The sequence below is a fragment of the Lutjanus erythropterus genome, chromosome 20, assembly GCF_056507025.1.
Source record: "Lutjanus erythropterus isolate fLutEry1 chromosome 20, fLutEry1.hap2, whole genome shotgun sequence".
In the NCBI taxonomy this organism is placed as follows: Eukaryota; Metazoa; Chordata; class Actinopteri; order Lutjaniformes; family Lutjanidae; genus Lutjanus; species Lutjanus erythropterus.
In genome coordinates this window covers 7303555-7326951 of record NC_139336.1, presented here as the reverse complement: position 1 = coordinate 7326951, position 23397 = coordinate 7303555, and the positions used below count along the sequence as shown (strand labels likewise).

The 23397-nt window shown below is 37.8% G+C and overlaps 1 protein-coding gene across 3 annotated transcripts; it reads right to left on the bottom strand.

Annotated features, from left to right (window-relative positions):
- Positions 1-1291: 1291 nt before the first annotated feature.
- Positions 1292-22380, bottom strand: pip5k1ba (phosphatidylinositol-4-phosphate 5-kinase, type I, beta a). Of its 3 annotated transcripts, XM_084745760.1 has the most exons (15): positions 22213-22378; positions 17392-17614; positions 13559-13689; positions 12882-12999; positions 12614-12766; positions 11679-11975; positions 8437-8621; positions 7905-7985; positions 6749-6797; positions 6560-6644; positions 6337-6480; positions 5772-5859; positions 5307-5403; positions 3852-3921; positions 1292-1600 (listed from the first exon to the last, which is right to left on the bottom strand). In XM_084745760.1, the coding sequence occupies exons 2-14, from the start codon at positions 17461-17463 to the stop codon at positions 3883-3885; spliced, it is 1539 nt and encodes a 512-aa protein (XP_084601886.1). In that variant the 5' UTR covers positions 17464-17614; positions 22213-22378; the 3' UTR covers positions 1292-1600; positions 3852-3882. The 3 variants fall into 3 exon arrangements, with proteins under 3 accessions (XP_084601886.1, XP_084601885.1, XP_084601887.1); XM_084745759.1 differs by lacking the exon at positions 3852-3921 and having other exon boundaries at positions 1292-1629; positions 22213-22380; XM_084745761.1 differs by lacking the exons at positions 3852-3921; positions 22213-22378 and adding an exon at positions 17801-17879 and having other exon boundaries at positions 1292-1629.
- Positions 22381-23397: the final 1017 nt, after the last annotated feature.

The following is a 23397-nucleotide window of genomic DNA, read 5'->3' as shown; positions in this document are numbered from 1 at the left end:
ATACACCCAAATATGATCAACATGTTAACTTCTCAGTTCACTACTCGCCTGCCCCTCCTTGTATCTTACCGTACCGAGTAACTGCACCTCATTTGATATTGTTTTGTCTAGAGGAACCATTTGTAGAATAAGGATTCTTAAAAAAGACAAAAAAACAGAAAAAGTGTTGCGGTGATGTCATCTTTGTGGTCAACATTATGGAGTTTACGACCAAAACACTGATTTTCTGGTGAGAAAGTCTAGTTTAAATCTAGATTACTTTTTGCAATTGTTTTATATATGCCGTGAAAACTACAAAATAAATGACAAAAAAACAAAACAAAACCACGGTTTCACATATAAATCTCTTAATTATTTGACTTGACTTGACTTGTACCCATAATGCAACAGGTGTGCCCCAGACTAAACTGGATTGTGAGATTTAAACAGCGCGATAACCATCTCAGAAAATATCACGGTTTCACGGTATCTGTATTTATTTTACTACTACAGCACAAAATAACAATTTTCAAAATAGCAGAAAAAGACCATTACATTAAATATTAATTTATTTCACAAATACAAGTCCAAAGTATTGCTATAATACACTTACAGGCCTATAAATCTCATCAAAGCACAGATTTCGAACCTTTTGAAGGCATGTGGACAAAAAGACGACATAATGTTCAGCATGATCATTATTACTGTGCCTCCGGGATTCAAAACACTTTATAACAGGCATTAGTTTTAATAAACCCCAGTGAAGATGAAATATACATTCTCTAGAGACATGACACAGGGGTGCATGAGAGGTCAAAGACAGAAAACTGCTGGGAAAGTATGTGATTACAGCATTTATGTGTGTTGATCGGTTCACTGTACATCCTGTGGTATGGCTGCAGTAGAAACATTTGAACATAAAAACCTTGTTCCTTTTTTTATAACAAGAAACCAAGCAAATACTTTTTTTTGTCATGGTGGCAGCAGATTCTGCATGTTTGGAAAAAATACACAAAAATAAATTAATTATTGTAAAATCAGTTACACACAACACACAGTGCGTATTTGAATGCCTCGACAGATAAACTGGCATTTTTCATTCAGTTTCCTGTAACCAGCATGATCACAACATGGCTCTATAAATGATTTGAAAAGAACAGCAGACAATTATTTTTCCTGTTGCTGATTTAAGTTACAAGACAGATTATTTCCTCAGGGATCCAGCCGCTCAGAAATGTGAATATTTGCACAGAAAATCAGACATCCAAGAGGAGAAGTCAACTTTTTTTTTTTGCACTGTTGTTGAACTAGCAGCAAAGTGTACATTAACAGCTCCATAGTGTTAAACATGAACACGGTGGTTCAGTGATCTGAACGCACATGAACACAGACCGTGTCCCCGTCTGTTGATAATGGACTAATACAGAAGAACCAGTGGTTTGGCACATTTAGTTTGACCCAGAAAGGAAAGTCACAGAGGCACAGAGTGATGCTCACAGTTGCTGTCACTGCTCGTAGTTTGTGTAACATTTACACCGTCGTGAGGTCCTGACGTCTCGACACCGTGGGACAGGAGGGTCAGAGGTCAGAAGAATCAGGAGCCATCGCTCGTCTCTCCTCACTAGAGAACAGAAAAGATGATTGTTTCCCCTTTGTCATTTAGGTAACAAAGGACAACAGTTGGCGTTAGGAGTCAAAGTTATAAAGACTTAAACATTTACAATGTAGACAGGGATGGATTATAGAAAGGGTCTACCAGGCACAGGTGCAGGGGCTCCAGGGGTTTGAAGTGACTCGTATTATTATTTCTCTTTGGGAAGTCAAACAGTTGAGGCAAAAGTGTCTGTATCACATTTCTTTGGTACCTTTATTCATATTCCTACATAATACAGTCAGCAAGTAATTAGCCAACATTATTAGTAAAGACACTGAAATATGTTTTAAAGCAGAAAGCTGAAGGTTTTAAACAGCTTTAAAAAGCTGGACTTCACATTTATAGTTAAGATGGAGCATTAATTAATCAATTAAAAAATAAAGAACAGGCCTAAGCAGTGGTGTGGCTGGTTAGTAGAACCAATATGAGACTTAATTTAAGACTGATATGAGACTTTGACCACTTCCTCATACTTCTTAAATTCGTCTCCTGAGAAATCTTAGTCTTGTCTCAGCCCAAGACTAATTTGAGCCCAGCTGAAGATCTTAAATGCTCTATTTGTCTCATTACATTGATCTTAAATTTGTCTCTTGAGATAACAGTGAGATCTAAAAGAGAACTCGGTTGTCTTAAATGAGATCTTAAATTTGTCTCAGCGGTCAAATTGAAGTCTTGCTGCTCCATACGGCCGAGCTGAGACACCTACGACCTCGGCAAAAGATCTTCTGCTATTATTTTGTTTTGTTTATTTTGTTTTGCTCCTTTTTTCTTCTTTTAAGAATCTCATGTATTTTTCATGAGGCAAAGAAAAGTTGACTGAGAGAAAATGTTTTTTCTCTCCTTCCCAGAGTCCTTCGTCATGTCTGTGCCCAGGGTCCCATTGACCCATAATCCATCCATGTTTCTACATTATTATCATTATTACACATTTTTTTGTATTTGTATGTAGATCTCACGGCAGTCATTCCTGTTGTTTTAGATTTGTGTAATTTAAAGGACCATACCACTGTTTTTGAGGAAAAAAATTGTAAAGCGAAGAAAGTGGATAGTGTGCACATCCAATGCCAGTTGAGATAGCATGCAAAGGAAAAAGAAAGGCAGTCCTCACAAGACAAAGTGCCAGGGCTCAGCTCAGGTTCTGTTTTAAAATGCAGTTTATAAAGAACTGCTTACAGGGTTGCGCAATGAACAATATTGCACAACAGTCCATCATCTGATCCATCCATCAGATGACCCCGATGATCCACAACACTTTGGTTTCTCAATAAAGAAAAATTGTTTCGAAAGTTTTAAGAGATGTTCGTTTCAAACATCAGTGTTTTCATAATTCAAATGACATAGTATCATCTCCTTTACCCATTTTGATGAGATATCTTTCCCCGGTGCCAAATGTTGCACACATCTCAATGTAGATTGTATACGTATTGACATGTCCCTTTTACAGGAAACGGAGAAAGCTAACCGAGGTTTGCTCAGTTGTTATTGGAATACAGAGCGAAAAGGGGCAGGATTTAGGAAGGGTCAGTCAGTAATTAATTGGTTCAAACATGCAAAAAACATTGTTATTATCCTTTAAATAAATGCTGGCAATGCTGCTCTGGGGTTTAAAAAGGGTTAAAAATGACTAGGAACACTCGACCACTTAAAGATAGGGATTTAAAAGACAAATGGCGGTCAGATGCGTTCAAGGCCAATGTTTTTCTTTCTTTCTTTCACCCTCACTGTAGTGTTTGAATCCCAGTCTTCTGTCAGAGGCTTTGAGAGTAGATTAACTCGACGTCTGCAGACATCCCACAGAGCCGGAGCAGAACTGCTTAATATGGGCTTGAAGAACAGCTTCACATAAGCCTGAATGAGGATTTGGTGGTTATGTAAGAGAAGTGCTGTAGAAAAAAATGGGGGATTCATGGAGGTTTCTCAGGCTGACACAGACGTTTAAAGGACTGGGGGGGGGAGCAGGGGACGGGAGTCGGCTGAGTCATACAGTACAGACGTCACAGAATGCCAAGGACCCAAGCTTTCACCACCAAAGAAGAAAATTCCAGGAAAACCAGAGAAATTGCATGCTTAGATAGCAGGAAACAACAGGCAGGAAGATAAGCATATATGAATGGAATTTGAATTTTTAATTTAGTGTCTTCTGCTCAGGCAAAGCTGAGTCATCATAAAAGAGAATTAATGATAAGATCAATATCTTTGGATGTCATTTGCTGCTTACAGTTTTTGGATGCTGGGACACAAACGACTGATCAACTCCAGCTGGGTCTCCTGGGTGAGACTGTGTGACACTGAAAATGCAGAAACACCCAGTGACCCCCGGATTCATCCTGAATGACGTCCCCAAATACACCAGCAGAGTAAAGCATGAGGCCCACAAAGGCCCACTGTTTGTTTCTGTTTCGTAGTTCATAAAATGGGCTGAAAATAGAGCTGTTATTCATATCAGGAAAGAAAAAAAGTAATACATCAAGAATATTGTTTTAATATTACAAATTAAAATGATGTAAAAGTTTTGTTAATTACCTGATTCTCATAGGTTTTATGACATTGAAACATTTGATACCGATCACACCCAATATTTCATCCTCCGCCCTCGACAAGTTAATATGAATTTTATCAGATGGTGCTGAGTAGCCTGATATCTGTTGGAAACTCTGACATGCCGGCAGCAGTACGTTTATGACATTTTTAGCCAAAATATTAAGATTGTGTTTCAAAATCTATGAATTATTTTCCCAAGCTGTAGCTCCAATACTCATATATCAAACACTTGGCTTCCAATGTTTAATCACAAACTGTGTTGAGCAAGCAGCATTTTGAAAGATAAGAAAGTTTGACAACTTACAAAATGTGCTTATTTGCTTTCTCGCCAGCAGTTAGATGAGAAGATTGTTGGTATGCTAAATATGAAGCCACCACCAGTTTAGCATCTAAACTAACTGGCTGCTAGTTACTTTTAACTATTGATGTCAGAGTCACCTCTCCAACAATGTCAAAATATTATACAAATCTCCACAAATATATTTTTAATTGGTTAAATTCTTAATGGCAATTCATTGATTAATGATTAATCATTAACTATGGTTTTAAAAGTAACTAAGTAGATTACATTTTATAATGCATACTTAAGTAAGAGTAAAAGTACAGACTTGACTTACCCCAGAAAACTACTTAATTACAGTAATTTGAGTATTTATAATTAGATTCTTCCACCCCCATATCATGATAATTAGTGAGTTTTAAAGGTGTTGGAAGGCAGATTTTGTGCTGTTTAGACATATCCAGGCTACTGCTGTAAAAAAAAAAAAAAAGTCTATTTTAGATTATATGGATTATAAAGGATAAGGTTGGTGAAATAGTACCTTTTTCTTGGGGCTGAAAGTCAGAAAATAACATGAGCCTTATCCTTTAAAACCCTGTAATAGATCTTTTTCACAGCAGTAATAATATGAAATAGTAGGGTAAACACAGGCGTTACTAATGATACTAGTTAAGGTCCTGTTCCATTTAGTGTAGCAGAGCCTTTGGAGCCTTTGAATGGAACAAAACCATAATTAGTATCACTGGTAACACCTGTGTTTACACAATTATTTCACGTCAAACTGGCTGCTGTGAAGAAAGTCTGTCTGAAAAAGTTTTTCATGCATTTTGTATAAAGTCAGATGTTTCATACCAAGTAGACGTCCAGCTCAGAGTCTGATTGGCTCCTGCTGAGAGACGACAGAGGATCATCCAGAGCGATCGTTGAACTGGAGGCTCGTCTTTCTTCACTGCAATGCAAACAATACAAATAAATATGATGTAAACATGTGATGAGATTTTTTAACAAAGTTGAATCAAGGATGAAACCAAACTTGAATTTCAAAATAATATATTTTTTCTAAATTATACAAAAACAAATATGAACAGTTTTTTCATTTCATGCATTTTGGCTTTTTTTTTTTAAGAAAAAAAATTAAACTGCTACATATGCACTGTAAATTATACAAGTGGATAAAATATTTCCTATTTCACACCTTGTCACTGCTCAGATAAACATCTTACATCACCCTCTTAGTGAACGTGAAGTGATCAAACAGTCTAAATTCTTAAAAGCTGACTTGTTATGACAGCGCTTCAGATGTGAGAGCTGCAGTACCTGTCAAAGTCCTCTTCATCGTTTCTGGCAGATTCAAAAGACACAGCAGATCTTGGCAGAAGATCTGGTTGCTTGGAGGAACTGTAAACTGTTGCAAAAAGCAGACTCTGAATCAGATATATGAAATAATGCAAAAACTGCTATGTGTTTTTGCATTTTTCTGCATTCAAAATTTCTAGTCTCTATTTTCAGAACACTTCAGAACTTAAACATACCTTCTTCTAATTTGAAATCTTTTCTCTTGAAATAATGATTTGAATGAATGTACTGTAGTGAGTTCAATCAACTCAAAGTGAGTTTCTAAAGGAGCATGATCAGCATTTTAGTAGACTTCCCAGCATGCATTGTTAGAGAGTTAAAATTCTCCCTTCTTTTGAAGAAAACATATTTGATGAAAACTTGCTGTCTCTAATGCACTGTAACAGTTTATTTTAGAAAATTATCTCAACTTCAGTCAACTTAAAAGTTTATGGCAGCCCAGAAACTAATTTAAAACAGTATAGTTGTACATTGTACAAATGTGTTGACCTCTATTTTCATGTGAAATGTGTTGTTTTAGTCTTACAGTTTCCATCCAGGTTGTCCATGCTTTGTGCCTTCTTCTCCTCCTTCCTCTCCTCCTTCTGTGGGGACAGAAACTCCTGAGAGGCTGACTTCACTGGTGCATACAGGGAACCTCTCTTCCTCTTTGAGGACGCTCCTCTTAAAGCTGCGAGACACAAAAGAAACAAAGCATTACAAATATGCAGCATACAGAAAACAGGAGTTGTGTTATTGCAGTGACTTACGATGAATCTTTTTAAATACGGTCGAGCCCATGAATTTCAGAAATCTGTCCGCGTAAAAACTGGGCCTGTGAACCGACACCGTGTCCTGGAAAGCAAAGAAAGCTGTCAGATACATTCACACATACATTAATGCAGACAAATGCATGTAATTGGACTTGCAGGTAGAGAGGAGGCTGTGAAGTTTCATACCCCGTCATGTACAAGAGCTTTCCACGAGTGTTCCACTTTCTTGATGAACCTGAAATTAAAAATTCAAAAAAACTTGTTATCTAGAGCAGTTTATTGCTGCCACACCAGAAAAAGAAAAACAGATCAGTTCCACATTATAAAGTGTAAAATGAATTGTTATAATAAGATATGTTTGTGTTATGTTCACTTTATCACTTATATTGTTTAAGGTCCAGTGTGTGAGACTTATGGGGCTCTAGACGCAGAATATGGCATAAATGGAATAAAGTGTGTTTTCATTAGTGTATAATCACCTGAAAATAAGAATCACTGTGTTTTCATTACTTTAGAATGAGCCCTTAGGGTGCAGGTCTTCTTGCAACAATATGTTTCTACAATAGCCCAGAAGGGACAAACCAAACACCGTCTCTAAGTAGAGAGCCTTTAATGGTTTTTGCAAGTTGCAGCCACCGTAGGTAGGGGGAAGCAAAGTGTTTGCAATCTGCCAGCTTAATGCTAGATGCCGCTAAATCCTGCAAAACGTGACTTTAGAAAAAATGTTAGCAAAATATATATATATTTTTAATTAAATTTTGAAAAAATTCTTGTTATAACAATAAACTTTTCATGTTATAATGTGATACTGATGTGTTTTTCTTTTCCTGGATGGCAGCAATACGTTGCTGTATTATCACCTGTTCAGTTATAGTGATCACACATATACAGCATGTCTATGGAGCCTGGAGTGAGTCAACAGAATAATTCTGGTAAATTGATAAATTAACTAAAATTGGAAATAGTAATAGTAAAATTGGTCATGAAATGCAAATAGTAAATGTTTAAGCATTAAACAAAAAAACTGTGGGATGGAATAAGAAAGGCAAAGATGAAAGTAAACTGAATAATAAAAATACAAATTTAAAGATTCTTTTAAACTTTAATTTGTAATTTAATTCAATTTTAAAAATAAATTTCTAATATATAATTTAAGAAAGAATAAGAAAACTAAATGACGTAAGATAAAGGGTTTTTTTTTCTTTGACTATTTCAGAACTGGTTTTTAAAATTATAAAATAAATAAAATACAATTAACTATTAACTAAAAAAAGTCTAAATATGTCTGTGGATATAAGAGAGGAACCAAAGTGTGTGTGTTTGTGTGACAGTGTGTGTTCACCTGTAGGACTGAAGGATGTCGATGATTCCTAAAAAGATGAGAAGACTCTCATCTTTGTGTTTGGCAGGAATTCCACCCAATCTGAAAAAAAAAAGATGCGTTTGTGAATTTTACAGTTTTTAACAACACTGTCATGAACCTTCCTCGATTGTTCCTGAGGACTGTTTTCATGAAACAGTTAAAGCTGTTTCACAACAGTAGATTTTTGTGCAAGAGGATGGAAGAAAAAGCAGAAGAGGAGGCTTTTAAACTAAAAAGGACTGAGAGTAACAAACACAGACAGACACACCTTAAATATTAACAATTTGTTTGGAGACCATTCAATTTATTAGTAATTTTGCAAAGTTATCCACTATCAAAAGATGCATAAAAACCTCTTTGTGACCTATTCTCAGATAGCTGCAAAAATAACTCTATTATATAACCAATCTGTAAAATGAACATTAGAAAATGTACTTTTCCTCATAACATGCCCTAAAAAGACAAAAAAGCAAATTGTCTCAAAGAAAAAAATTGCAAAAAGTTTTCTCACGTGTCGTCATCAGCCACCGGTTCGGGGTCCTTCACAGACCCCTGGATGGACTCGAGGGCAGTGGAGTAGAGGACTTTCTGTCCTTTCCTGCTGTCACATCGGTTTCCTCTGACCAGCGGCTTCCGGTCCAAAACATGAATCCCCAGCAGGAGACTGTAGTCCATGATCTTAAAGCTCTCCAGGACCTGATGAAAGACACAGACTGAATGTAAGCAACTCTTATACTCCGAAACTAAAAGATCAAAACAGTTGTGGGCTTAGATGGTAATAAAAGTCAGATGTTCATTGTCCCTAGAGGATGTATCCTGCTAACTTTGAAGATCCCCTGACTCTTCCTCTAGCTTTTATATCTTGTTCACATTGAGTGACAGGATGGTACCGTCACAGATGGTTAGCTGCTAGGTAGCCACATCATTTGGCTGCCTCAGCTCCACCCACGCTCCAATTTTTTTTTTTTAGCCATTCTTGGATAAGCTAGAAGTTAGCCAAGTCAGACGCTGCCAAGATGGTGACGGCCAGAACCACCACACTGAGAGCTTCCACACAGCTCTTCAGAAACTTATGGGTGACATTACAGACACTCTGTCCACTGTTTGCAACTGTATTACTGTGTCTTTGGTAACACTCCTTCATGTTGTCCTCTGGATGGACACCTCTGATTTTTCAGAGCAAGTCAAAACTTTAATTTGCTTTATGGCTGAATACCTGCCAAACAACTGACATTCCCACCAGGCTCAGCTGTACTTTGTGCTAAGCAGAGGAGTGGACTTGAGTCACATGAGCTGAACTCCAGTCAGGCTCAGTCATAAAGTTAATAGCTTTGGACTTGACAGAATAAAGAACTCAAATTCTTCTCAACTTCTCAACTCAACCCAAAGATGCAAAAGTATGTTATTTTAAAAAGAGTACGACAAATCCATTTATTTCCTTTCATTTCTTGAATGAACTAAAGTTCAATGTTTGTTTAAACCAATCTGACAGGAGAGAACCACAAAGAACTAACATTACATTATTGAGCTCCAGCTGGACAAAATGATACCAAAGATAATATCAATCACATACAAAAACTAAAACACATTGCTGTATTCAACTCAGAAATGCTGAACCTCTAATTACTGTGTTCAATACAATACACTTTTAACTTCCCACCCAAACAGCCGACGGACTCCATTGCGAGCAGAGCTTAGCTGTCAATCATGGCATGAAACCCTGTTTTTATAGCATCAAATAACTAATTACAACCAAAGTGATCAGAAAAATGAACACTTGAACAAACAACAGTGTGATAAGAACTACCTTACATGACAGAAACCATCTTTGGAAAAAAATTATTTGACATGTACTTTGATATTTTAGCATTGGGAAGCAGGATTTATGAGCTATACTGCAGCCTGCCACCAGGGGGCGATCGAGTTGCTTTAAGGTAGCTTTTGGGAAGCTGTCAGGTTATCCATCCAGGTTAAAAGTTACAGACAGAGATGCAATAACTTCCAACTTTGTTCAACATTTGAAGTTGCACAAGGCAACGGTAAGCCTAATATTAACATAGCTAGAGCTAATGCTTAGCTAACATTACTTGGGACTTGAATTGGTACTTGGAAGTATATTCATGGACAGGTTTAGTTTGTTCCATGGAATTGGGACACACATTGGGACACTACACCTGGATTTCAGGTATGAAAATGTGTCCTTTGAAGGATCCTGCCCTTGAAATGTGACACAGATTATCAATCATGACCTCTGACCTCCATGTAATGCAGGGTAAGACAAAGGAGAATTTCCCTGTGATGGTGAATTGTCTCAAACAGTCATCATGTTGGGGTGTTACATCTAGATTTTTCTGCAACTTTTGGTTGAATTGTAAAAAAAACACATAAATGTCTCTTTTTGATCACCAACAGTGAACTTTGGTGACGCAAGTTGGCCTCTCCGAGACACCCAAGCTGTTCCCAGTTAAAGCGACTAAAACTGGATCTGCAGGCCAAAAATACAACACAACATACGTAAGCCTCAATCCCCCTGACCAAACGCTGATTTCATGGGGTAACTGCTGTAAACAAAGAGGCCCTAATTCACTAACTGAGGCAATAATAGCATGTTACATCCAAACAGGCCAGTTTGTGCTCCAGAGTCCAGCTGCTCAGCCTGATCATATGAGTCAGGTGCTTTGCTCTGCTGGGCGTTAATCCTCCATCAAGTGGCCACTGTTGTTTCACACTAATGAAATAACAGGCAGGCGCTAATGAGGTCATCATAACAGCCTGAGACCGAGCGGAGGGAGCTGGGCTGATGTAAGTGAGCTGTCATGGTTGCATAATGTTATCGAAGGGGCGGAGCGGTGTGGCGATCGTTGGCTGGACTCAGTTCAGGCTGTGGAAAAGATTTAAACCCACTGTGAGCGAGCTTAATGATAAAATGATAAATCGATAAACAAAGTGAAAAACTATTTATTTAGCTATATTTATTTCTTAAGCAAAAATGCAGAACATTCTTTGGTTTCAGTTTCTCAAATGTGAGAATTTGATACTTTTCTCTGTTTTATACCCTTGTAAATTAAAATTTTGATCACTATTTTCTGTCTTTTTTGTAGAAAAAATTATTAATAAATTAAATGATAATGAAAATAATAATCAGTTTTATTGAAGACAAGGGCTACTGGACACACAATGTCTTTTTGAGGACTTAAAGAATAAAGTATGGAAGCTATGTATTATATTTGTATGGTACCTGTTGTGTTGTGATTGGTAGGGTTATTTAACTTATAATAAACATTTTAAATTCTATTTCCATTTTGTAACTTTCCTTGAGATCCACCTTCAGGTCACAGTGTCAACTCTGATATTATCTCATAATCAGACAGGTATGTTTCGATGAATTTTTTTGATCACATTCCTGCTCCTCAGAGGATGAACCTTTGAGTTTAATGAGTCCATGAAAATATTGTTAGCTCCATCCTCAGGTCAAATTTTATAGTTTTACTTGTACTTGTATTTGTATTGCTCTAAGATATCAGCTCTGAGGCTGTGCTGTTTATTCTGTCCAACATCGCAATGAATATTCTGAAACTGCATAAAGGTAATAAGCGAACATGTAAAAATAATCTTTTAGAACAGTGAAAAATGTCTGTAGCACTGCTCGAATTTGAAATACCCTGCATTTTTTTAAAGTATGATGATATTTTACTCCCAGATTACCAACACCATGACCAGCTGCTAAAACAAAAGATCTTTGCGTTCACACACCCGGCAGTCCCTCTGCAGGGTCTTCATCAGGGCGTTGTAGGTGTCCGCGTCAAAGTGCAGGCCCTCGTGCATCTCCTGGAAGTCCAGGTCTTTGAACGTGGGCGAGGACTTGAGGCGCTCTTTGCGTGACGCGCGTCGTTTGTATGAGGAACCCTTCAGGTCGTACTTGTAGTGCATCTTCATGGCACGCGGCAGCACGTTGTTCATCACCACCACACGGACGGTGACACCCCCGCACTGGATACAGTAAAGGCCGTAGAACTTTGGCAGCAACGTCCTTGGATTCTGATTCAGGTTCTACAAGAATAAAGACAAAAAAAGTTTTGTACGAGGATAAAATGTTAAGTGGAATTCTGAGTGATCCTGTTTGATTTAAACAATCAGTGAAGTTACAGCTGCTGTGCCTTGTGCGTAAGAGCGCACAGTGTCCCTCCCTCCCTCTCCCACCTGCAAATCATCCACTATTATTTAGAATGTAAATTTTTATGACCTGTGGATTAACTACAGTGCAGTAGAAGTAGAGTGTGCACACGTTGTGAAGCTGCCTTTGTAGGTGCATCTTCTGAATCTGAATAATGTGCCCTTTAAATAGCTGAAAAATACTATTTTGTTGTATTGAATTTTGTTGCAGAATGGCACGATCGATTTCTGTTGCCTCAAGATAGCAATGTCTCATCAATGCTCCTAATCACACCTCATTTTAAGAACTCCCATGGGTGCACAAATTGATACAAGTACTTATAATGTTGGCATTGTCTGCGCAAATGACAACTGTGTTTTACGCCAGGTGGAAGATAGCACCCTGAGTGTAAACATAACATTGTTCATTTACAAGAAAACTCCAACTTCATGACCAAACTTTCACTTTAAGCAGTTTGATAAATATATGTCTTCTGGTATCCGTATAATATAGTGAGTTTGAAGAGGGAGCTCACCATGTAGTAACCAGGAAGCAGCTTTTGCAGGAACTCAGCCTCTTTATGCTGCACTGTTTTAATGATGAACTCATCATCGCTGGTGAGGTAGAACCAGGAACTGCTGGCACCGGGGTTGGACAGCTCGATCAGAGGCTCTTTACAGATGGAGTACTGAAACGCACAGTGATGCAAGAGTATTAGCAACAGCAGGTGTTGCAATCGAAACTACTGAAACTTCCGCCACTTTGTGCCACATTAGACTGATGATGTGAATCTTCACACTGACCAGGTAGTCGTCCGGTTTGATGCCAAACAGCTCTCTGAAGTAACGAAAGGCCAGCGGTGCGTACGTTTTCAGGCGGAAATCTGGGAAGTGATGTGCTGGAGTCAGGTTGCTTCCCTCACTGGAGATCATATTGGAGAAAAATAATTAATGCACAATGAACAAAAATAAAAAAAAAGCTACAGGACACATTTTGACATGTCACAAAAGGAAATGTGTAAAAATAATACAGTTAGTCATGGCTAAATTTAATTTAACTGCTTGAGTTTCAGGATCCATCACATTAATGTTAAGTAACACTTGTGTTTTTCTTACGATGATACATCAAAAATGTCTGCTCATACGAAATACTATTGCTGAAATATGTGGTAACCCATTAGTTATCAAGTTGTACATTTCCATAAGCGACTTCTTTATTTTGCTTAACATTGTTACAAATCTGTATGCTGCTTTTTAAGTTATATTAAATACTTTCTTATGGGTCCCACAGTTTCTCTGTAATTTCCTGTATTCACAGAGACAGATATTTTAAATCTTTCTGAATAAAACCAAATGCAGTTGGAAAAACAGGACATCTTTTTGCAGCTTTTTTTTAAATTAAAGTTTATTAATCTGAAATTGACTTTGAATATACGCATCAGCTAACTGTCAACAATAAAAATGTGCAAAAATGAGTGTACCTGGGCAGGAAGACGCTCTCCACCACAGAGAAGTCCTGCATGAGAACATCTCTGTCTGGTTTAGAGCTGAGGTTTCCCACAGCGTACCCGATGCCCAGCTGGATGGCTCCTTTCAGGGCAGATGCTGTGGGCTAACAAACCAGAGCAGAGAAGAAGAGAACATATTTGTTTAAAAAAGAAAGCAACCACTGACAACTGCCTAACTTAGCATTAAATTCTATGGAAATCTGCCAAATAGTTTTCAGCAATGCTAATAGTGTGTCTCAATGTTGGTTAGTCTGTCCATCCAATGTTGACGTCAACGTGACGTTAGCTTTACTTCTTTATTTTCAACACCATGAATGTTCAGTTACTGTCTGTTGGCATGATGTCTTAACAAAACTAAGAGTCTATAGCCATGCTAGCAGGCCTGTGAGACTAGATGTTACAGTTGAATGTTAACATCAGCATGCTAACATGTTCAAATAGTTCAAGCTAACATGCTGATGATACTTTCAGTGCTTTAGAATATGAGGTCACACCGTCAGTTCTACACAACTAGATGGATAAAACCTGCAACAAGGATTTAACAAATTAGTTCTGAATGTGTTAGTAAGCTAACATTTTCTATTTAGCGGGAATGGCAGGTATTTGCTGACAAATCAAAAATGTTGAACAGGATTTGAAAGTACAAAATGCCATGCCAAATCCATGCACTTGTTGTTGAGCCAAAAAACCACAGATGTCAGCATCATGGTGGCACTAGAGGAAAACTCAGAGGATCACACAAGTCATTAGGATTAATCCTCTGGGGCAGCCATGGCAAATTTCATGGCAGTCCATCCAATAGTTGTTGAGCAGTTTCCATTTCAAGTCTGACATTAACTTCTGTAGAACCTTGCCACTAGTGTTTCTAAAACATTTGTATCAATTCATTCATTAAAATAGAGAATTGCTTAAAATCAACCATTTAGAACGTGCTCTTTTGATGGTATAATATGTATTAAACTTTCATATTCCTCATAACAACAATAGAACAGTACTTTAAGTGCAGTATGGAGACTGAACAGCTTGAGGCATCAGCATGAGGTACATGAGGTACCTAATTTAGCCTTAATACATAGAAAATAAAACCATGAGTAAAATAAAAACATGACATTTTTCTTTGAGCTTATGTGGGAATTTTCCTCCAACAAACTGAGCTGAACTCAGTGTGAGCCAAAAACTGGAGTTTGTTCATCACCATTCTGTTCCCTTCATCACCAAACAGCTCAGTTGCGCAACACAGCTGACTAACCAGAAAACACCATTTGGCTGCATTTATGGTGTTGCTCTTAGTTTTACTTATTATTAATTATTTTTATTAATAGGAATTAAGCTTAAAGCCATCACATGTGACATCACAAAAAATGTATATACTCATATGAACATAATCCATCAAAGTCACCACTCATATTCCACTAGAAGTGTGTGACGGTATCTGTATTTGCACAGACTCTGCACTCCTCCCATATTTTCTTATTTTCTCATGCTTTGCTGTACTCGGGACGTTTCTGGGCTTCAGCCTGTTTGGCAGTGGTGGTGGAGTCGCGACCAGCAAGTTTTGAGGTCTACAAAAACATAGCGACTAATGGTTATATCACATTCTCTGCCTCTTTCCTCTGCTCTCTATTTGTGAGAGCAGCAGAAATAGTTTTACACATATACACAAAGGCAGAGCAGACTGAGCATCACACAAAATCCAGCGTTGTCTGGAGGTGTGCCCCTGTTTATTTGTGCTTTAGAACATAATTGCTCTGAAACAATCATAAAATAATGTTTTATTTCCTTGATTCACTGCTTTGTTCTCACTGATCATGCTTCCCTCTCCTAAATCACACACACTTGCAAGTTCGCTTAAACAAAAAATGTAACAGATATTTCTGTCTGATGTTTACTTTCCTAGAACCAAGCCACTAGTGCGACTAAAAGCATTTGTGGTAATGAGTCAATTCATGTCAACTCTTTAAATGAACTGTTTTGATGTATAATTAGTGTAAAATAAGCTCATCATAACCACAAGATAAAATATAGTATGGGGACTTTTTGGTAGAATAAAGGCAGAATAAAATCGTGACATTTTCTTTGGGCTGATGTAGGAATTTTCCACAACAAACTGAACTGCAGTGAAATATCTGTGTGAGCCAAAAACTGGAGCTGATCAATCTAATCACTATTCATCACCATTCTGTTCCCTTCATTACTAAACAGTTCTGTTATGCAACACAACTGACTAAGAAAAGAAAAAAAAACCCATTTAGCTGCAGTTATGATGCTGCTCTTTTTTTTACTTAATCTGAAATCTATTTTAATTTTGATGGAAATTCATGACACCTTATACAAGCCCCAATTCCCAAAAAGTTGGGATACTGTCTGAAATTAAAGTAAAAACAGTATGCAATGATTTGCAAATACTTTTCTACCTATATTCAATTAAATACAGTACAAAGACAAGAGATTTAGATATCACCATTTATTTTAAGAACATTTAGTAACCGTTTGGGAAGAGAGGACACTAATTGTTGACGTTTTGAAAGTGTAATTCTTTCTCATTCTTGTGTTATATACAGCTTCAGGTCCTCAAAGAGTCCAGAGTCTCTGTTGTTGTATTTTGCGCTTTTTCAGTGGGAGACAGGTCTGGACTGCAGGCAGGTCAGTCTTGTACCTGACCACCTCTACTACAAAGTCACGCTGTTGTAACACGTGCAGAATGTGTCTTTGCATTGTCTCGCTGAAATAAGCAGGGATGTCCCCAAAAATGACATTGTCTGACTGGCAGCAGATGTTGCTCCAAAAACTGCATGTACCTTTCAGTGTTAGCGGGGCTTTCCTTCACAGATGTGACAGTTACCCATGATGCCATGGGCACTAACACACCCCCCATACCGGCACAGATGCTGCCTTTTGAAATTAGTGCTGGTAGCAATCTGGATGGTCCATGATTTTTACAAAACCAATCTGAGTTTTCCAGTTTTTCAAAGTGTTCCTGAGCCCATGTAGTATCCTTCATATAATTATGTGGGCTTTTAATGCAGGTTTTAATTCCGTGTCACCTGAGGGGTCAAAGGTCACAGGCGTTCAGTGTTAGTTTTCAGGCTTGGCCCTTATGTGCAGAGATTTCTCTGGATTCTCTCAATCTTTTAGTGATATTAGGGATTGTAGATTATTAAATCCCTAAATTCCTTGCAATTGTGTTTTAAGGAACATTGCTCTTGGACTATTTTCACAAAGTGGTGAACCTCTTTCATACCCAGTTTTGATACCAGTTAACTATTTTACCTGTTGAATGCTTCAAACGGGTGTTTTTTTTTTAACATTCCACAACTTTTACAGTCTTTTGTTGCTCCTGCCCAATTTTTTGGGAACTTGTTGCAGGCATCAAATACAGAATTAGTGTATATTTACAGAAAACAATAAAGTTTATCAGTTTGAACACGAAATCTCTTTGTCTTTGTAACGTATTCATTTAAAAATGAGTGGAAAAGTATTTGCGAATCATTGTATTCTGTCACATTTTTTTTTGCATTTGGGGTTTGTATTTTGACTTATTGACAGCAACATACAAGAAAATCAATGCTCTCTCCAAAATTCTGTTCGTTTTTGCTTGCCTCAAAGTAAGAAATGTTTTATTTATCAGAATTCTGCTCTTAAAATAAACAAAGTATGTGGTTTTTAGTCTGATAAACTAGTATTTTGTATTAAGCAGGATGTGTCCATGACTCATTTTCAGGTATGATATCATAATAGTGGGTGTCATTGTTTGAGGTTTTGTCCTTCCTTGGAAATAACTATAATTAATAATGACCTCTGCTTACCTTTTTATGATCCTTTGACACTTTGGAGGTTTTGGTTCCTCTTCCTAAACTGTCGGTGCTGGTGGTTGACATCTTCTGGACAGAGAGAACTTGATCAGAGGGAAGCTCGGCTGTCCTTCCTCCAGCTGTGAGTTCCTTTTTTCCCCTCAATGATCTAAGACCAGACGCAGCGATTTGCCTTGAATGGGCTTTACTGAAACTGCATTTTCCAGGTAGGCCGCTTCTGTAGACGAGGTAGAGAGAAGAGGTAGTTACGCAGTGTGTGGCATTTGCATGAGTGCCAATGCAAAGCACACGTCAGCTGGTGAAAAACTGCACGGCTACGACTGATTACCCAAGTTGCATTAGCATTTCAAAGCTTACAACAATCTCTTCCGTGGTTTGTCTAATTCAAATTTTCCAGACTTACTGTATGGAGCCTTCAAAGGTGCAGACCTTTCTGTCTGTGCCACTGCTAAGTTCTGAGGGACCAGCAGTGTTTGTCAGAGTCTTTAGCTCCAGAATCCCTCACAACAACCCTTAATCCTAATTAAGAAGGATTGGGAAAACCATTACATACCAAATTCCCCTGTTTTATAACAGTACAGAGAGTGCTTTCTCTCTTACTGTACATATGTGACCCTCAGCTCCCTAAAAAAGCAACACTGATGAGCAAAAAGACAGACACAACAAAAACACTGACTGCAACTTCATTAAGCAGTGGCTATGGTGACTGCTTATCGACGTTTTAAATGTTTGATATTTGATTTCAGACACTTTCAATTTTAACATCACCTATCATAAGTTTTCTTTGGGAATCAAAGACAAAGATGATGAATTTAGTGATAAATTATAGTATGTTGTAATCAAACCAATTTTTTTTAGACATTTTGATTATTTTTAAATATTAAAAAGTTGTTTCAAACTATTCTCACGTCAAAAAGTTGTATTATCTGTAAATTATAAAAACATACATCTGACTGTGTACAAAATAAACAATAATGGGCCTAAAACTGAGCCTTGAGGAACTCCGAAAGTAATCGTCAATCATTTGGCAAGGATATTATTTATCAGAACATACTGATTCCACCAGGATTGTACAACCCTTCCAATGCTTTATATGACACACTTCAAGTGCTAAAAGTGTTCTTCAAAAAAATATGTATCACCTTTTCGGCCAGGTGCTTTCTCCTTTACCAGCGTGTGAATCATAAAAAGTTGCATCACAAGCGCTTTTCTTTAAGCAAACTTGCAAACTCCAGCACAGATCCTAGCAGACAAGCCGCTGTTTATTTTAAGTACTGTCTCAGGATGTGGTTTTGTGGTTTTGTGACTTGAGGAGAATGAAACTGTTTCATAAGCATCATGATGAGAGAGCTTGTTTCTAAAGGATTTGCTGTGCAGTTCTCCAGGTTGTCTGTACACACGAACTGTAGGCTGAAGAGATGAAGAAACCTGGTTAAGATTATTCCTTTTAGTAAACAGACTTTGTGATTAGTGGTCAGAGCAGTGAATGGGGTTAATTATATACATAGAAGCTTTAACAGGTCAGTTGAAGTTTCCTCTGCACCACTTTACATTTTGAAAACACGGAGTGATGTAACAGCACAACAAAGTTACAACCAGCTGGATTAAGCATTTGTACATGCATTAGTTTGCTTAATGCATAGTTAGAACGATTATGCATAGACTTCCCGTTCTTAACAACAACAAAAATAAATTCTACTCTGTCTAATTGGGGACTAAAACACTAATAATGAGCCAGAATGCAAAATTATAGTACATAAAATAAACAAAAGCATGTAAAACAGGTAGTGTTGTGTAGTTTAGTGAACAGGGGAAGAGTTCAGTTCCCACCTGGGACAATTGTAATAAATATAGAAGTGCAAGGTGTTTTGCAAGAAACTGTTCAATCACTGACATATATTTTGTATATTTTAGGTGTATCTGAAGGGCCAGTGCCCCCTTTATCACTGATTTTGAACCCCCCTGTGGCCCACCCTCCAAGAGTCTACTATAATAATAAAATTACCATGTTTTTGCAATGAAATGACCCACACACAATATCCTTAAAAACAGAGACAAAAAATGCTCCTTACAACCCCAGAGCATGCTTGAGAATTTGTTTTTCTTCAGTATCAAAGTAATTTGGTGGTAGTTCCACGTACATCCATGGATGCATTGCAAAGAGGAACTGCTAATAGCTAATTTGGCTACTTTTAATGGTGCTAATTTGCTAGCATATAAATAAATATTGGTATCTTATATTGTTTTGAGTACCCGGGTCAAATGTGCTGCTCTGACAAAACAACTGGCCTCAGTGTGCTGCTTAGTAAAACTGGTCCAGAACTGCCACTGATTAGGGTTTTATCACACTACGATATTATATTGAGTTTTTGGACAACGTTAGAATATAAGTCTGCCACAATATGATTTTGATTTGATTAATTTCAGGGTCTGTGATCAATGTCAGTTGGCAATTTTCTGACTGAACTCTTCCAGTCATTTGTGGCACTGACATGAGGTGGGAATTTCAAAATAAAAGCGCATCCTATATATAGATATTTTCACTTTGCATCGATCATGTTGAATCGTTGAACATTGAATTAACATAATGTGATCTAGATTGATCACTTTTCTATTCTGTTCTGTTTCATGAAAAATGATAACATTATTCTTCATAACAAAGGTACAAATTTGTTTGTATCGGAAAATCTCTGACAGGGACTGTGTGGGCACTTACTGTAAGACACAAAGACCTATAACACAGTTACCAATACTGACACTTAACATTTGACACCGAAAAACCATTAGGAGGTATTGATTCTAATATAATTCTGTCACAAGGTTCCTGTAGATCTGGGCTTTCTGCACTTAATGACAGCAGTATAAATAGTTGTACCTACATGTATTGCTGATTAAATGATGGGAATGTCATGCAGGCATTTGGTCATTAAGTGAAACTTTGAACTGATAATGGAGCTAGATGAATAGTCAGGAGATTACCAAAGCTGTTACAATTCATCCTGAGGAGAACATGAATCTCTATACCACATGTAATGGCAATCCACCCAATGCCAATATATTTCACTCAAATTTAAAAATGTCAACCGAGTGGTAGCTCTAGTGGAAAAGTCAGGGGATCACCAGAGACACTAGGATTCTAATGGTAGCCGATTCCACAGTTTTCTTTTTATTTTATAAAAAGCCAAATATGTTAACATCATGGTGGTGCTTGGTTCACAAATGTTTGTACATGACAATCCATGACAAAGTTGTTGAAATATTTGGTCCAACTGTCTGGTCCAAAGTAGAGGACTTTACCATCCCTATAGTCATGGTAGAAACGGAGGTGCCACCAAGTAATTGTTTAGCAAATCCCAAGTCAAGACAGACAGGTCCAAAGTTGAGTTTCAAGTCCTAAACAAGTCATAATGTAACAGTGAGTCTAGTCTGAGTTAAGCTACTTTCTTATTAAGCTAACATTAGCTAAGCATTAACTTGCTTATCTGTGGTAATATTAGCTTTAGCTCGCTGTTCTTTATGCAACTTCAAATGCTGAACGAAGTTGGAAGATCTTTAATTTTAGAAGTTGATGTACGTCGACAAAATTATCTTTGGTACCATCTTTTCCGAGTGGGGCTCAGTAGCATAATGTTAGTTCTTCATGGTTCTCTCCTTCAACTTGATTGGATGCTGTCGGATTGGTTCAAACAAAGTGGATCTGATGAATTAAGAGTCAGCTTGCTGAGAATGAACGTGTTGACATTAGATGATTCAGTAAATGAAGCGACTGATTGGTTCATGGTGGACATGGCACACTTTAAAGAACAGACTTTTTAATCTTTTGGTTTATAGGACGGTATCAAGTTTTTTCAAGTCAAAAGGCTCAAGTCTGAGTGAAGTGGATTATCAATTGTTTTCATTATATGTTTACTTGTGTTACTTGTGAATAGTTGCTACCTTGGTGGCTAATGGGAAACCAAATAATCCAAGTCGTTTGACACCTCTGGCCAATAGCATGGCTTAGGGTTTTTGTGCTGGCAAGCATGTGTAATTTCTGTTACGAGATACAGACTGACCTTTAGCAATTAATAAACCTTAATGGAATTACCATATCATAAAAAAAAACTGGGCCGGTAATATAACAATAAACGCTTGTACAGTCGTCATAATCCATCCTCAATGGAGAACACAGTCTTACACACTTAGTATTAGAATTAGTAGACTTCATAGTGTAATAAACATTAAAATATTGAAAAGGATAGACTATACCTTTCAGTAATGCAATACAATTTAACATCACCAGAAGCAATCAACAACTCTCGAAAACATTGCCTCAATACAAAGTGAACATTATAACCTCCATGAAGGTATAACTTTATGACAGGTCTGTGGTGCCACACCGCCTTAGTTGTAACTGGGTTATCCAGTGTATTATATAACTTGTGTGGCTCAGGTAAACTCAGGTGAATATTTAAACCTGCACTCTGTCACAAAACACGCACACTGCAGCTCTTTTGCATGCATGTAAAAGACGACAACCCCATCCAGTTTATTGCCGACATTTTACTTTCTGTCTCTGACTGACTGGAAGGAAGTGGAGCTGGTTTCCTCTTGTGATACCATCACCAGCCCGTCTTTCCCCCTGTGCCACACACACAGACGACCTGTATGGGCTACGTGACACTATTATTACTGTTTTTAATTATTAACAGCAGGAGATAAACACCCGCAAACATACAGCTATTTATGCAGAAACAGGAAAAAAAGTTTAACAAGTGGCTCCGTCCTCAGTTTTTTATGGAGCTGACAGGAAATGAACGCTCTGTGCCTCCTTACCTTAACTGGCATGGTGGTGTGAAGGTGGCGGTGAATGCAGGTCAGCTACACGCCGATGATACACCGATGTTGTGTGTTGTAAACTCTGTGGCAGACTGACTGTGGTGAGATGAGGAGCAGAGTGCTGCAGCGACGCAGAGCATCTTCACCACTTCCTCTCTCTCTCTCTCTCTCTCTCCCTGTGTGTCAATGTGTGTGTCTCTCTCTCCACCCACCTGTTGTATTATTCCATCGCACCTATGAGTCAGACTGACTTGTTGTTGATTATACTGCAGATAGAAGTCTGTGCAAAACAAAGACCAGAGCCTGTATAACATTTTCTACTCTTTCTTATTGGCTCCAGTTATGTGACTGTGATGTTTACATTTTCTTGTTATCGTTGTCTGTTTTTACTAGATTGCAACCACCTCGTCTCATTGTCCAATTTATGGTGGCCGTGAAACTCGCGACAAATACATAAAGCCATATCTAGATAACCTGACACACCAGATGGTTTGTTACACAGAACCATCTGGGAAGTTGTTCTTAGAAGCTGTTTGGAAAAGGGCAGGCACTTTCAAAATACACCTGGCAGGTGACTGGATGAAGCATCTGTTGATCACGTCTAACCCGGGCTAACTTCAACCAGTCGGATCAAACGCTTGCTGAAGTTGGTTGGGAGAAGAGGGAAAACTTCTCCTTTGAGAAAAGCCTTCAGTGCTGTTCTTGAATAATGTCCAGTCAAGGCAGTAGAGTCTTCTTTCAATAGTGACGAAAATAAATATTAGTACAAAATATGAATACAAATTTTAGTAGTTTTTCTTATTCTTTCCACTGCCCTGAATCTTCTTGTGAGCCCTCAGATTCATCTTGTGACCCTTTGACTGGAAACCACTGGACTAAACTAGCTAATGAAAAAACTGTCTTTGAGGTGGCCTGTCCAAGCTCTAATGCTTCGTAAGTACTTTCTTTGGGGAAGGAATGACAACAGACCACAAACTGAGTTCACTCAGAAAGTATAGCTGGTGATATAAGACCAGAAGAGGAAGTCTGAGAGCTGAGCGCCCAAAAATGTGAAATTCTTCACAATGTCTACGGGACACGGTGATGTAAATTGGTGCCTAAATTGTTTTGGACGTCCTTAAATTAACAGTTATCATCTCCTTTTAACACTCAGGGACAGGTTGTTGTTCTGACACTGTAGGT

Coding starts and splice junctions, on each gene's coding strand:
- pip5k1ba (XM_084745759.1), bottom strand. CDS start 17,463: ATGTCAACCACCAGCACCGACAGTTTAGGAAGAGGAACCAAAACCTCC. Junction 13,000..13,558: donor GAGAGCGTCTTCCTGCCCAG/GTACACTCATTT, acceptor TATGATCTCCAG/TGAGGGAAGCAACCTGACTC. Junction 12,767..12,881: donor TCAAACCGGACGACTACCTG/GTCAGTGTGAAG, acceptor TGTGCGTTTCAG/TACTCCATCTGTAAAGAGCC.